Source organism: Myxocyprinus asiaticus, chromosome 12, assembly GCF_019703515.2.
Source record: "Myxocyprinus asiaticus isolate MX2 ecotype Aquarium Trade chromosome 12, UBuf_Myxa_2, whole genome shotgun sequence".
Classification (NCBI taxonomy): domain Eukaryota; kingdom Metazoa; phylum Chordata; class Actinopteri; order Cypriniformes; family Catostomidae; genus Myxocyprinus; species Myxocyprinus asiaticus.
This window is the reverse complement of record NC_059355.1, coordinates 28821435-28838679: the sequence shown is the minus strand read 5'-3', so window position 1 is coordinate 28838679 and position 17245 is coordinate 28821435. Positions and strand designations below refer to the sequence as shown.

Genomic DNA, 17245 nt, shown 5'->3' with positions numbered 1-17245 from the left:
ACCCCTTTTTACAGTGCAGAATGGATTAAAATAAGAAAATGTAGCCTAAATTTATTTATTGAAATTTACTTGCATTATTAATGAGTATTTACGTATTTATTATTCATATTTCTTACTATTCATAGTTAGTAATTATTTCTCACTGACATGCCTATTGAGCTACACTGCTGCAGTGTTTAAGCGACAGGTGGCGCCAAACACACTGTTCAACAGCACATGTCCGCAGTCGGAGGGACTGACTGGATACTGTTCTTCTTGAGTTTAGAAAGGACAGAGAGGACTAAAGAAAGTCAATCTCCCAAACAGGAGCGAGAGAAAGAGCGCGAGAGCAGAGGACCATCCGCCTTACAGCAGTACACCTCTGCGGACACCCCGAAGACATCTGCATTCTCCAGCTATAACAGTTACTTCGAGAAGAGTTTACGGTGGATGTAAGAGTTCGCGCAGAGGCAGCTGAAATGTGCAGAGGAACAGTGAAAGAGCAGCACGGATGCCAGCGCAACTTCATACAGCTCATCGTGCTGCTCGTAGTCAACTGCGGTAGGCAATGAAACTTCTGCATTTACACTACAGAGTTTTCTCTATTCACAATCGATTTACCAAACCACATATTTGGAGTAGGCTACATAGGAAATACTGTGCAATAGAATATAGTTATTATCAGAAATAATTTGAGAGAACACAGTAGGCTACCTCAAATTAAAGTACAACCTACATGTTACACCTACGTGAAAATGTAATTAAAACAACAACATGGCACTCTGTAAAGTAATTACACATACATACATGTTGCTCATCAGTCTTACTCAGCTATTACATATGTTATTACACAGTAATACAAACACTTCAACAAGTGACCTATGTAAACATATTATTTTATTCATATCTAATCATAATTGAACTTAATGTAGAAAAACTCTTTGATAGAGGTGTCATTCATGGAGTAGTCCTTCATTCAGTTTTGTTGCTACATTTATTGACTCCGTTATTACATATGATATTACACAGTAATACAAACACTTAAACAAGTGACCTATGTAAACGTATTATTTTATTAATATCTAATCATAATCGAACTTAATGTAGAAAAACTCTCTGATAGAGGTGTCATTTCATGGAGTAGTCCTTCATTCAGTTTTGTTGTTTACATTTATTGACTCCATTATTACATATGATATTACACAGTAATACAAACACTTAACATGTGACCTATGTAAACATATTATTTTATTAATATCTAATCATAACTGAACTTAATGTAGAACAACTCTTTGATAGAGGTGTCATTTCATGGAGTAGTCCTTCATTCAGTTTTGTTGTTACATTTATTGACTCTGTTATTACATATGATATTACACAGTAATACAAACACTTCAAGAAGTGACCTATGTAAACGTATTATTTTATTAATATCTAACCATAATCTATCTTAATGTAGAAAAACTCTTTGATAGAGGTGTCATTTCTCAGTCAGTTTTGTTGTTTACATTTATTGACTCTGAAACTTGCCAAGGGGCTATCTAAACACACAAGAGTTTTAGTGACATTGGGATGACAATGGAGCTCTTTAAGTGCACTGATTGAGAGAGAGAGGCAGTCTTAAAGCTCTCAGCTGGAGACTCTTTGTATGGGCTGAGCTGCTTCATTTGCTTTACAAAAGCATTTTGTCATAAGATAGCATGCAATTATACTGAGCAAAGGACTTAGGAAAAAGGTACACTGTCTTCCATGAACTTTTCATTATTTCCCCACAAAGTTTACAAGGACGAGACATTTGGGTAAAAATACCAAAGAGGAAAGAACTCGGGTGTGGGCGTACAATTTAGGCTAGTTTTAAGTCATTTATACTATTAATAAGAATGTATATGAGTGTGGAAATTGGACTGCAATATGGGGCCCAGAGATCGGCATTATTAATTAAATGTATGACATGAGTGGGCTGTTATTACATAAGATATTACAAAGATATTATTACATACAGGACATGTGCTTGACCCCTTCCCACGATTAGTCCAGGAAAAACTATTCTTAATATTGAAATATGGCTAGTTCTGAAATACCACTTCATGAAGTAATTGTTATGTGTAGTCTGTGCCACCTCAGGTTTTATGGCAGTGAAAAACATGGAAATTCCATACATTCAAATCTGTGATTAATCTCTCCTCAAACAAGAAAACTAACTTTAAACTAGAGTTAAAGCTGAAATCAGAAGCTACCGTAAAGCGCTAATCAAATGACAAACACTTAACCTAGTCTTGAAATTAGTGTACAACTAATATTGGTTTAGTTTAATTGTTAGGTTAACCACAGTATATCAGCATGTAGTTGACATTAAATAATAAATTATTTTGGAAAATTTATATATCCTGCAGGATGACATGCTATACTTCATCTAAAACTACTTTAAACAGCATTTCGCTAATTGTTTTAGCTTTTCTGTCCTTGTTAATAATAGACTTCATGGAATATTTGTTCTTCTAAAAATGTATTTGTCACAAAGCATGACCATTTAAAATGAATTAGTCAAGGCTAACTGATTGAAAATGATGAAAAACGTAAAAGAAATAGTGACAAATACAAGACCTAACATATACACTTTTCCTTATACATTTCTGTCCATTTTATTGAAAAATGGGCACGTTGTCAAGTACCAAAGAATTAGGAATTTTACAGACTATGCAACTCAGATGAAAAAGAAAGAATCACTGCGCTCTACCAATTTAGGGTGCGAAGAAGGAAGGCAGTGAGACCGAAACGTTTGTGTCCCCTGACTGGTGAGAAAAAAATAAAATAAAATGACAAAACGTTGGGGGAAAAAAAAGGAGTGCGGATCATTTTTCTTTTTCATTTGTGACTGACAATGCAACAGTCTTACCTTTGCATCAAGTAAAATATCTTAGTTACTCCGAATTTAATACATGACACAAATAGATTTTTGCACTGAGTTTTCAGAGGGTCGTTTTTACAGTTGCTTCTCTTTTATTACTTAATATGAGAGGCAGAGAACATTGGACCATTGGTATTTTTTGGTATTGATCCAGATAGATTTTATTCCAGATTCCTGCTTCTGATTCTTTGTCAGCTTGTTCGTTTTGTGTGCCGTCATGTCAGTAATTCAGGACAGGAGACGTGAAATCCATTTTATGTGTTGGCGTACACTTAGTTTGACCCCTTAGCTGATGGATGGCTTTTTTGTCAATATGTGGTTTACTGCATCTTGACGGTATAAATGGAACAGTGTTTTCCCATGTGTTCTAGATGTTGTCACCAAAAAAAATAAAATAAATTTCAGATGGTCTTTTATATGCTACATACATCTAGCTATGTCATATTTTTGAGAGCAGTGAACAACATGGAAACAGACGGCTTCCGTGATCCAGTCTTTGGCTTTATTAATAATTGGTAGATTATAAATCACTGAGGTGGATCTCTGTCAGTGCATTATTCTGCCAGACAGAATGTTGACATGAAAGGTACTTTACCTCCAAGAAAAGCCTATAGGTTAGGATTTGGCTCTGAGCCCCAATGAAACTCTTTGGTTTAATCTGGTCTTCAAGTGTACAGTACAGTTACTCAAGCATCAAGGCACCCACATTAAAAAAATCTTCATAGATTTTGAAGGAATGCCCGCTCAACCACATGTTCTAACTTTGCGAAACCCACGCAACCCTTCCTTTTTTGATGGTATGACTATATAAAACTCTGTGTTTAATGTGAGATGCCTGCATATATTATATTGCAAGTTGTAAATTGTTCTCTGATCTTTCTGCAAAGTTATAAAACTTTCTATCTGAGGTGTCAAACACAAGAGGTTACTGTGCATTTCATCTTTTATTGCTAAATGCTGCTTCTTGGCTGGATTAAAAAACTTGCTTGTCTTGCTTAATACACATAATGTGGGAAGAATTATGTCGCATATCAGCAGTTTTTTACAGTTTGATTCATTGCTGTCTATTACACTTTAATTTGTGTAATTCTTTCACAAGTCTTTGGTGATAGTGTGTTACAAGCCACTTCTCTTTGTCGTTATATTTGGGTCTGTGGTTGAGCAAGTGGTAGAGTTTACGGGCATTTAATTTCATTATCCAGCTTCATTGAAATCACAGAGTAAATATCATTAAACTGTAGACTTGGTGGTATATCACTGTGCTTATGTCTGTATAAAACATTTTTCAGTCAGCTTTTTTACAGCATGAAGCATTCTTGCATTCATTTTTATCTAAAATGTTGGGCAAAAACCTTTACTAATTATGTTTTCCAAGTATTGACACTGACTATCACCCCTGGAGTCACGAGTTCGAATTAATCTCCTGGCCCGGTTGCTAGGGAGGGTAGAGTCACATGGGGTAACCTCCTCGTGGTTGCGATTAGGGGCTCTCGCTCTCAGTGGGGCGCGTGGTAAGTTGTGTATGGATCGCGGAGAGTAGCATGAGCCTCCACATGCTGTGAGTCTCTGCGGTGTCATGCACAGCGAGCCACGTGATAAGATGTGCGGATTGACTGTCTCAGAAGCGGAGGCAACTGAGACTTGTAACTGTGTAACTGCACCACCACGAGGACCTACTAAGTAGTGGGAAGTGGGCATTCCAAATTGGGAGAAAAGGGGATAAAAAAAAATAATATTCTTTTTTTTTTTTTTTTTTACAAAAAAATTAAGCTTTCTTTTGTAAATTAAATCTTATTGAATGGTGTTTTATTAAACTTGAAAAATGTATGTACTTTTTCAAAATCCAAAATGGGTTGAAAATCTGTAAACATAATGAAAAATAAATATGTTTGAACATAGATTAGAATCGATGCAGACTTCAGCAATATCAGTTATTTATTTTGTCTTTATTTAGTAAATCTTAATCTTAAAACACTCAACATATTTGAGCCTATTTTTAAGATTTACACATTTCAATTTCCTAACAAACTGAATTACATCAACACAATTAAGTTAATTAACTTTTATTCATTTAATTTAGTTAAAGATTGCACAATTCAATTTGAGGAAATGTTGTTATGAAATTGAAATATGTAAATCTTAAAAATAGGGCAAAATGTGTTTTTTGAGTGTATGATTGGTGGCATAACATTGCCTTGTGGATGCATTAAGATAAGTTTTAGCCACCTCTTTCTAGTCCCAGCCATGAAAAATGGTGATGGTAATATACATCATAGGATCAAACACTCTGCAGTGAATATAATAGGAAATGAGCTGCCATGATTATCAAAGAGATCAGACGTCTGCCAACACTTATCAAGTAATGACTTTCCCCTGCCTGCCCAATGTAATGTGCAAGTATATGCTACATTTCACTTAGAAAGCATGATGAAACATGGCTTTTTAATTTTAGCTGTAAAAGTGTCGGAAAGTATAGCTCTAAAGCCTGTTTACATTGTATTAAGTACTCAAGTTGCCCTCAATGCATAAAGACTGGGCATATTTCTTGCCGCCCACAGTCGGGCCTTTGTACCTGCCACACTCCCTATGTGCTCATAAATACCTAACCTTTACTGCCTGTTCGGATCTGAGATTGATATTTCCTCTAAAAATTAAAATATATGTGCAAAGTATCAGTCATCTGGGTGATTTTTCTCTTTTCCTTCACACAGAGCTGGTCTTGACAGCGACTGGTTTCTATCTCTAAGGAGAGCTTTGTACATTCATAATTCGGTCTCGCTGTCAGTCTTGGAACAATTTTGTATTTTTTGTTGTTGCCTAAAAATAATGTGCCCCAGTAGTCAAAAATCTGTCTCTAAAATTGCAGTACATTGTGTGACATAAGTGGGTGCTAGGATTGTCTTCATCTTTTAGGTGTTGAAAATGTTTTTGTTGTTGTTAGGTGCTGTTACCTACCCACATATTTATAGCTGATTAAGCCATTTGGAAAGGATTCTTTGGCATTGGCTTCCCTATGAGGTTTTACTGTAATCAAATTTTTGTTCCATTCATGCATGTTTTCCAAGCTGCTGGTCGCTAGCTGCACTGTACCTGGCCTTTCTTCGACAGCTGGGCCAACACACTCTCACGGCGAAATCATCAGACTTTTCTAAATTTGCACTCGTTTGAATTCCTACGACTTTCACTACAGCCAATGACATCGCTGGACATCGTTTCCATTTAATACGTGACAATTACTTGCTTCTGTCACACACAACAGCTTTCTATAATGTTTACACACTCTACTGACTGGTTAAATTTAGATAAGGGGTTTGGGTTAGGGCATAATATTAATAAGTATGTCCTTAACGCCTCGTGCGCAGAACTCTCACTTACTTCCGCATTAGACATCCGGGAATTTGCACGTCATACGAGTTTATGTGAACAACATCATGCGAGACCATACAAAATAGCCAACTCGTAAATTATGTACAACTTTTCATGAGATCGGGTTGGCTGGGCATTTTCACATATCGTGATAGACAGCTTTGCCCTGGCACGAGTTCCGATGTTTATGCTGTTCTGAATGAAAGGAGAAAGGTGTAAAGGATTTCAATTTTGACATATTTGGCCTTCCAGATTTCCCACTCTTTCCTCACCTTTACACCAGGATATGTAAAATTACTCAAAATTACAGCTGCATTTTAATAATAATAATACATTATTATTATTATTATTATTATTATTATTATTATTAACATGATTATTATTATTATAATGCAATTTTATTTAGACCTGTGCAAAGTTGCTTTGCATTTTAATTGGTTGTAAATTTATCTTGAAGAATGTTACTGATATCTCTAGTGATGATGAGATTCCTTAATCGCTTGGTTCCTTGACTTCATGTTTTGTTTACCTCTATTCCCTCCATTTCTCATTCTCCTTCAGTTCAGTTGTTGTCTCGTTCCCTCGCCCTCATTTTTTCAGGCAGCTAAGAGTCATGGAGCTCTCTTCAGGGTTTGTACAAGGTGCTTAAAGTACTTGAATTTGGCTTTTTCAAATTTAAATCCTGGAAAACCCTTGAAAATAGCCATTTTTAACAAGAAGTGCTTAAAGTTCTTGAATTATAGAAAATCGTAAAATACGTTGCTTAAATCATTTAATAAATTTAATGTATTTATTTGTTTTTAGAAAAACATGACGACAGACCACTAGACCACTGTTGAAGCAGGCAGCGCATAGATGGCGCTGTCACGTGGCACCTGTTACTTTTGGCAGCGCTGTTCAGAATGGGCCAATCACAATCAATTGTTACTGTATGATATAAAAAATATATTTTATAGATACTGCTGTGGTGGATTTAACAAGTATGAATCTATGCAACTATCAGTTTTAATTAAAAATTACTCTACAGAGTGAAAAAATGAGATGAGATGTAAAACGTTCTGAGATTTTAATGCAGATCAATGGAGGATTCAGTTTTGTGAGCCGTCTAGCTTGTGTATGACATGTAAAGTTATTTATGTATTTATTTTGTACTTATTTGTAATACAAGCATTAGTGCAAGGCCGAACAAGTGTACAAAAAAGCAAAACAAAATGATTATTAATAATTTAAATAATTTAAAAAGAATGTTTGGCCCTTGATTTCATGACAAAAAGTTGCGGAAAATAATTTTTAAGGTCAACATTCAGAGGCTGCTTAAATATGCATATAGTGATTTTTCCCAGCATGTTAAAAAGTTATTAATTCACATTTTAACTAATATTTTCACACAAAAATATTTGGTGTTGTACCCCACTGAACCCTCAAAATGTGGTGTTGTAACCCATTTAACCCTCATTAGTGTTAACTTGCTTTATTCGTGAAACAAAATTAAATAATAAAAGAACAACAGCCAAGTTGTCCTTTATGAATACAAATTTATGTCAACATGTTACAAAATGTTTACCCTGAGCATTTATATTCAAAAACTGAAGTGAATGGAAAGTCCAAATGTTTTGAGAATTACCCATTTGCAATTTCGGTCAGTTCGTCACATAAATCTGTTGTGTGACTTTAAAAAACATGGAACATAGCACATGAGTCAAATGGACTACTGTTTACAGACCCAGTTATTCACTTTTGTTGGAAAGTGAAGTGCGTTTTAAGGGAGCACACCACAATTGCACATCAATTTTGTCATGAATGAAAATGAAGAATTGTTACTGAGAATATGTTGTTAAAGATGCACATTGAGAAATGTTGTACTTGTAATAAGTGTTGTTTTATAAAAATAAATTAACTGAATGAGTAAAATATTTTTATTAAAATGAACAAATAAAGAATTAGTTTTAATGACATCTCGAGTCCTTGAAAGTCCTTGAATTTAACTTTGAAGCATCTGTACGAACCCTGTCTTTTACTCTGTGGCGAAGCAGAAATGTCTTACCCGACCACACCGACCATGGAATCTTGAAATAAAAAGCTTCATTTCCCTAATTCTTTGTGACTGGAAGCCAAGCAGGCCACAGAAGCCTATGAGACCTCTACCCAGCTATGTGCAAACAGAGGAAGCTTTATGAAGGTTGTGCTATCTTAGACCTTAAAGCGATAGTTTAACCCAAACATTTAAATTCTATAATTATTTACTCATTCTCATGTTGTTCCAAACCCTTATGGATTTCTTTCTTCAGTGGAACACAAAAGGAAGAATAGGCATTATAGCCTCAGTCACCATAGGCAGAATAGCCTCAGTCACCATTCATTTTCATTGTATAATAAAAGTGCAATGAAAGTGAATGATGATTGAGGCTAACATTTTGCAAATCTTAAATGTTTTCTTCTTTTGTGTTCCACAGAAGTACCCTGAACTAGTCTAGAGATAACATCTTGGAGAGCATCTTGGAACTAAAATGCAAAAATGACTAAAGAGATATTCGCTGCCACCTCCAGCTAGCCCTTATGTTATTTCCTCAATGATAAGCACTTACCATAGACTCCCACAAACTGCAGTACACTGTAACCCATATACATCCTTCATGTACAGGAAATACAGTCCTACTCATGTGGCTGCATTGTATGTCTGCCTGTTGCGGAGAGGAATCTCATCAAGGTTCACTTAGATGGAAATTGTATTTAGCAGGAATGCCTTATCCAGTTCCAGTGGAATCTCTCAGAGGCAGATCAAAATCCCAAACAGTGTAGAACTGAGTTTACCTGTTTGAACCAGCTCTTTCAGATTTTCACATTAACAATTATTCATTTATTATTTTTTTCACTCAGTTTTCTCTGTTTTTGGGCAAAGCCTAATGTAATGTTCAGCTATCATATCCGTTTGTCTTAAGTAAGAGATACCTTCATGAACATTGACTCAAGTAAAAGTTAAAGTAGCTCATGAGAAAAATATTAATTTGACTTAAGTATAAAAAGTTAAAGTAAATTGCATCAATTACATCACAGCTAATTATAACCATGGCAACTTAGTTGAGTGGTAGTGCCATGTTGGAGTCTGTATTATGAGGAGTAGGGGTGTTAATGATCAATCGATAATCGAATAATCGTTGTTAATAATTTGATAGATAAAGCTTATTGATCGTCAATTAATTAATTTCACGACAAATGCGTACAGTAACCATGCCAGCAGACTTTGATAAGACTGTCTATACAGTCATCCGCTGCCAGAGGGCGCTTGCGCGCTGCATGTCGTGTCATGTCTTGTCTGCGTCAGAGAAGAAGAACGGCATAGATGAAGATATAGCGGGCTCAATAGCTGTGTTCTAAATCGTTCACTCATTCACTCATTCACTATTTCCTATAATGAATGGCAGTGAGTGCACTATATCTCAGCAGTGAGTGAACAAAATGAGTGAGTGAATTCGGACGCTGACGTATACACCGAGCGTCAGGAGCTCTGTTGTTTTTACTTGTTATTCTTATTAAATAATATATTAATACAATACATCTTCATTCTGTTTGTCATTTTTAATATATATGTTAATATAAAGAGTAAACACATTTTATCAAATTACATTATGTATTTATTTGTTATACTTTAGTATCTTTAAACTCCAATACAAGCTGTGTTGCGTTTCTCATCCGACCATAAACAGCACCAAAGTTATCATAACCTATATGTTATAACCGATTATTTAAATCATCCACAGAATTATCATTTCCACTGTGTGCAGTCTCCTGAATTAAAATAATATCACCTCTTTAGTAAATAAATTATTTAGTAAATAAATGATTCTTCAGCTTAATGGCAAAATTCTGTATAAATATAAATAAAGAGTACATTTTCAAATGTATCTATGTTTTGCCTCTCTATATTTTATTGTTATTTTAATCAAGTAATGATTTGCCAAAAAGTAACTTAATACATTCAGCATTAAATAAAACATTGCAGGAGTGAATGAAGCAGTAAACTGGCGTCTTTCTCTCGCCTGCTCGCTCACTCGCACTCTCTCTCTCTCTCTCCTGCATGGGCTCTCTCTTCCAGCTCATACGTCTTCCCCGCGGTGAATTATTGGCAATTAACCGTCGTCGAGTGTACATCAAATGAACACTCGAAATTAGAGTGCATTTTGGGTAAGTATGAGTGAACAAAAGTAGGGAACGAGTGGCTCACTCAGAATTCGGACACCACACCACTACCAAATGGCCGACACACGAAGTAGTGCACTATATGGTGGATAGGGGGTGGTTTCGTACACAGACAATGTAATCAGTTTTGGAGTGTTTTTCTATAAATAAACATGATATTTTCTGCATACATCGTGATAGTGTGTTAAAGTACAACAAGAAAAGATGCACAGTTGATCTGCTGGTCTCCTAGTTTTATTCCAACCTACAGTTGCATCAGTGATCACCAGGAAAGCAGATTCAGCTGTCATCTCACCAGCACACACAGTGTGTTATAAAGGCTACTGTGTTTATGGAGCGTGTTTTGATTTAATTTCAAATAAAAATATGTCCAAAGATCCGAAATATCCTACGATCCACAATGTGAAGTTTTAATTAACTCAGATATGTAAACGAGTTATATATGTTGTATACAAGTAATTACTAACAGTAATTCATTAACAGTAATTAAACAATTCACAAATTCATAGTAAACATAGCCTAAATGTATTAAAATACACTGAACTAAGAATATTTTAAGAGGACAATGCCAATACTTGCATTTCTTAAGTGTAATAATTGAAATTATATTTAAACAGTAGGCTACATGCACCTATTATTTGGAGTCCTCCATGTGCATTTTGCGGGATTCATGTTAACGATTAATCGATTAATTGATTGTTAATTTCCACGATGGTCGATTATGAAAATGCCTGAAAATTGACATTCCTAATGAGGAGTTAACTCAAGAACTGCTCTGACCAGTTTAGTCAGTGAGTAAATGTAGCACTTGTCTGGTGCAATATATCAAAGTAAACAATATGAATTAATGGTGCGTTCATGCCATGTCGGAATTACAAGATGAGTGCACATGAACGGCACCATAAAGTCGTAATTACCAGTGAGATTTTCTTGGAGCCCCAGTTTTCTGAGTTGGGGGCGTTACAATTAAAGGGGTCATGGCATGAGGAATCAAATTTTCTTTTATCTATTGACATAAGAGGTCATTGTACTACAAAAACATACTGTAAGTTTCAGAACTCAAAACTTCTCCTTACTGCAAAAAGAGCATTTGTTGAAACCACGCTGCCAAAACGACACGTTCTCTACTTCCTCCACACTGTGATGTCACACTGTGGTAGACATTTGCATCTGACAGCCTCCACAACAACACATCAATGACTATTTTACCATATTTCTTCCGTAACCCTGTCCAGTAGCGGTGAGCAGTGAGATGGCAAGGAGAGAGCAGGTCAGTCAAGAATAGAGAGCCAGTCATCATGCCTGATTTTGTGTTTCTCTGTGACATTGCATTGACGCCACTAGCAAGGTGGCAACTTAATATAAAATGAAAATGTTCATATTATCAAATGCAAAATTTGCATTATTGACAAGGCACAAGGGGAACTAACACTAGGTACTGAGACTGTTATTTCCCAAATGGGCATGGTTTTTGCCCAATGCTTATAATCTCAAATTGTCCAAATATTGGCTAATTCATCGGCGTGGCTTATACATGGCTGAAACTCTGACTTCAACACGGGAAGAACGCACAGACAAAGAGAGGATGCTAGAGTGAGAGGTTGTAAAAACCTTATTACCCTCGTCGCTTCAAATATACAGCCCATTTCACAACAGAAGTGATTTAGTAAACTGGAAGGAATCTGGCAGATGAGTAGTTAGTCAACCAAACAGAGGAAAGGTCAAGTGAAGGGGGGCAGCGGTGAGAAAAAGCAGCTATTAAGTGGTGGGAAAGCAGAAGCTATTAAAGAGAAAGTTTTCGATATTCTACCCATTGTACATATGTGCAAGTCTGTTCATCTTAATCACTGTACCTAAAATTATGTCTTGTCCTTTGAATAAATCAAAACATAAAATTTGCTTAACATACTGTCACAATACGAACCCCTTTTTGTCATCTTTCTGTTTTCACAGACTCTTATGTTGAAGTAACCTAGGACTTTTAGTTTGAAGTTTTTCCTTGCCATGTCTGTTTTCCTGATTTGTTCCCTGATTACTTCCAGCTGTCTCCAGTTTATTCATTAATCTTCATTTGTGTATATAGCCCTCATGTTTCCCTTAGTCTTGGTTGGTTCTTGTTTGTTTGTTTGCATGTTAGTTTATGAACAGTACATACAAAGTTAGCCAGCAAACTGCTGTTGCGTTTTGATTTCCCTTTTGCTCAAGTGCTTTATTTTCATCATCGTTTCTTCTGATAGTCATAATAAATACTTCTGCGACACACTTTCTCGTCTCGTCCTTCCCATTAGCGTGACAGATACTCTGTGCTTTTCTTTCCATCATTTACTTGGATTTTTATGATACTGTATGGACATATAATGCAATGAAATTTAAAACTCTCTACCTTAACCTTTTGTTTTCAGATGGTCTATATGGGGCATAGGAAACTATCTGATGGTTTAAGTCTATATACAGGTGCATCTCAATAAATTAGAATGTCGTGGAAAAGTTCATTTATTTCAGTAATTCAACTCAAATTGTGAAACTTGTGTATTAAATAAATTCAATGCACACAGACTGAAGTAGTTTAAGTCTTTGGTTCTTTTAATTGTGATGATTTTGGCTCACATTTAACAAAAACCCACCAATTCACTATCTCAAAAAATTAGAATACATCATAAGACCAATAAAAAAAACATTTTTAGTGAATTGTTGGCCTTCTGGAAAGTATGTTCATTTACTGTATATGTACTCAATACTTGGTAGGGGCTCCTTTTGCTTTAATTACTGCCTCAATTCGGCGTGGCATGGAGGTGATCAGTTTGTGGCACTGCTGAGGTGGTATGGAAACCCAGGTTTCTTTGACAGTGGCCTTCAGCTCATCTGCATTTTTTGGTCTCTTGTTTCTCATTTTCCTCTTGACAATACCCCATAGATTCTCTATGGGGTTCAGGTCTGGTGAGTTTGCTGGCCAGTCAAGCACACCAACACCATGGTCATTTAATCAACTTTTGTTGCTTTTGGCAGTGTGGGCAGGTGCCAAATCCTGCTGGAAAATGAAATCAGCATCTTTAAAAAGCTGGTCAGCAGAAGGAAGCATAAAGTGCTCCAAAACTTCTTGGTAAACGGGTGCAGTGACTTTGGTTTTCAAAAAACACAATGGACCAACACCAGCAGATGACATTGCACCCCAAATCATCACAGACTGTGGAAACTTAACACTGGACTTCAAGCAACTTGGGCTATGAGCTTCTCCACCCTTCCTCCAGACTCTAGGGCCTTGGTTTCCAAATGAAATACAAAACTTGCTCTCATCTGAAAAGAGGACTTTGGAACACTGGGCAACAGTCCAGTTCTTCTTCTCCTTAGCCCAGGTAAGACGCCTCTGACGTTGTCTGTGGTTCAGGAGTGGCTTAACAAGAGGAATACGACAACTGTAGCCAAATTCCTTGACATGTCTGTGTGTGGTGGCTCTTGATGCCTTGACCCCAGCCTCAGTCCATTCCTTGTGAAGTTCACCCAAATTCTTGAATCGATTTTGCTGGACAATCCTCATAAGGCTGCGGTTCTCTCGGTTGGTTGTGCATCTTTTTCTTCCACACTTTTTCCTTCCATTCAACTTTCTGTTAACATGCTTGGATATAGCACTCTGTGAACAGCCAGCTTCTTTGGCAATGAATGTTTGTGGCTTACCCTCCTTGTGAAGGGTGTCAATGATTGTCTTCTGGACAACTGTCAGATCAGCAGTCTTCCCCATGATTGTGTAGTCTAGTGAACCAAACTGAGAGACCATTTTGAAGGCTCAGGAAATCTTTGCAGGTGTTTTGAGTTGATTAGCTGATTGGCATGTCAAAATATTCTAATTTTTTGAGATAGTGAATTGGTGGGTTTTTGTTAAATGTGAGCCAAAATCATCACAATTAAAAGAACCAAAGACTTAAACTACTTCAGTCTGTGTGCATTGAATTTATTTAATACACAAGTTTCACAATTTGAGTTGAATTACTGAAATAAATGAACTTTTCCACGACATTCTAATTTATTGAGATGCACCTGTAGCTTCTGCGACCAATCCAGTGCAGCGGGAACAAAATTAAATTAGAGGTCTCGAAGCATTTTAAGTACTTTTTTACTACTTTTTCCACTACCTTTAAAAATAAAAATGCAGTGCTCAATCATTGCACAAGATGCTGAAAAAAAACAGCTAGACACGTTGCAGTGGTTAAGACGTACAAAGTACACAGACCAAGAATGTCTTATATCATGTGTACGATTTTGTATGTCATTGCATTCCAAAATGTTCATAACACAACACAAGGGTGCATTGCATTCTCAGTGTTGTCGCAAGAGGCGCAATACTCTACTGGACATTGGTGTGAACTCTGTGCTTCTACATTGAGTTTTCTCAAGTAAGCTACTGTAATCCCAGAGCAACAGTTTGAGAAGAATATTGCTGAGCAAGTAAGTTAAGTCAATATATATATATATATATATATATATATATATATATATATAACAACTTACCTGAATAATAACACATCCAGCTTTGTGTCACAGACTTTCGAAGGTAACTGTAATGTCTCCTTGAGTACTGAGATTTGTTACTGCCACAGTAATGCAAGAATGCATGTTAAGTATGTTCAACCGGACTGTGCGTTGGCAATGCATTGGCCAAGTGCTTATGTGTGCGTTTGCATACTTGCAAATGTTTCTGGCTTAAGACTTGCTAAAGCAGACAGTGGCTGTAAAAGTAGGAGCAAGAAGTTCTTCTGTGTGTCAGTATTAGTCAAAATCCACCTGTCTGTGCCGATAATGCCCCATCCCTGAGATGTCAGATTGAGCATTTCACCAAGCCTCAACGGTTCCACATACTCCCAGTTCACTTGCACAATCATTCCATATTAAATGGAGTTGAAGGTATTTATTGAAATAGCTGAGAGAGATAAACATTTGTTTATGTGCATTTGTTTAATACATCAACAGGATCTGTGGCCTGGCATGAGATGTGGCTCTACTGTACGGCGTGAACAGGGCTATTACAAACATTGAGTTATTATTTCTGACATGCACTGCTGGACTGCTTATTTCAAAAGGGAAGCAAATTTAATTTGATTCATTACTGTTTTATATCATGTCTAAACACTGAGCCTGATAAGACAAGTCTGTTGTTATTGTTTGCCTTTCACTGGTCAGTGAGAAGAAAAACTAGAGAAATGAAAGCATAATGTTCTGTTCTGCTTGTTAGATGTTTTCATTTCCAATATCTTGGATCCAACTGCAACTATTTTGTGGAGTGAAACATGTTTTTCTTTTAAATGAATGTAGAGCACAAAAAGTGTCAGATTTTCTATACTAAGCTGTTTATTGTGTCTAATCTAATTTGCTCATAACATTCAATAATGTTTTATCAGCATTTTTGCTTTAGGCAGTCATTAGGTTTCTCCTTTTGTATTCCCTGGAAAAAATAGCACCATACAGGTTTTGTAATATATTGAGTTTTGATATCTATATTTTGGGTAAACATATATAAAATCATGAAACCGTTACAATAGTTTCCTCTTCCTTAATGACAGAAAATAGCTGTCTGAAGACATCAGCGCTCTCTCTGTGTTTGTAGAGCAAAGAAAAACTTTGATTCACTCTGATCCAGTAGTGTATATTACACTTGAAGCAGGTCACTGAATCTTTCACCAAGAATATGACATTCATTTATTCTCAAAAGGCAATAAAATATCCTCTCAATTTTTACCGCTGTCAACATGTTGTGTTTGAACCTCTTATTTTATTTCCCTTAAAAAAAGAAAAAAAAAAAAAAACACTAACCACGAATGTGCTTGTAGTTTCTTTTTCTCTCTACTTTCTCCCTCAAAGTGGAAGCTGCATGCATGGCTCAAACTGTTTCATATCTTGAAGGTGGTCTTGGACAGACCCCAAAATCGCCTAGATGCTGAGTAATATGAAAACAGTTAGCAGCGGTTTCGTGGAGTGCTGAGATATGTGCAATAACAAAGTGATTCTGAGTCACGAGTGTCCAAGTTGGTGCTTGCAGTTGGGTTTTACCGTCTTCTAGCTATGAGTAACTCCTGCATCTTACCCATCATGACAAATTACATTCAAGTCTCACTTTTATGTTCCTTAATGGGATTGCTCACCTTAAAATGAAAATTCTGGCATTATTTACTGATCCTAAACCATTCAGAATTTGAAGAATATCTGTTTTTTATACAACAACAGTTCAATGGTAACATGCCTGTCAAGATCCAAAAAGACCACAAAAAAATAAAAAAATAAAATAAAAATAATAATAATAATAATTGTAGTCCACACGGCTTCTTTTCTGCACTGTAAAAAGTGGTAACTTGAAATTGTTACCTTAACGGGCTATTTCTACCTGATCTAACCCTTAAAATTAGTTTTGTTGGTGTAACATTATTCAAGTTTTTTCACTGAAATTAAATAAAATTTTAACCACACTTTTAAAAAACCACACTTTTTAGGCAACATTTTTTTCAGTGTATACTTCAAGTCTTCTGAAGCCAAACAGTAGCTTTGTGTGATATTTTTTTTTTTTCGATTAACACTTTTTATTGACTCCAACAAATGAAACCAGAATCAACTTTTAACCCCCATTATTCCCTTTCCCACTCCCAATCACCATCCCCACCCTGACCCCCAACAAACATCTCTGTGATCAAAGCTAAAATACACACACAAAGAATCATATATATATAAACTCAGCAAAAAAGAAACATGCCTTTTTCAGGACACTGTATTTTAAAGATAATTTTGTAAAAATCCAAATAACTTTACAGATCT

The 17245-nt window shown here is 36.0% G+C and overlaps 1 protein-coding gene across 1 annotated transcript in view; it reads left to right on the top strand.

Moving 5' to 3' along the window:
• The first annotated feature begins 300 nt into the window (after positions 1-300).
• LOC127449663 (inactive tyrosine-protein kinase transmembrane receptor ROR1-like) overlaps positions 301-17245 on the top strand; it is a 187987-nt gene continuing 171042 nt past the window's right edge. Inside the window, exon 1 of the mRNA XM_051713214.1 lies at positions 301-540. Coding sequence (XP_051569174.1) covers positions 459-540 — 82 coding nt within the window. The 5' untranslated portion in view covers positions 301-458. The remainder of the gene's footprint in view (positions 541-17245) is intronic.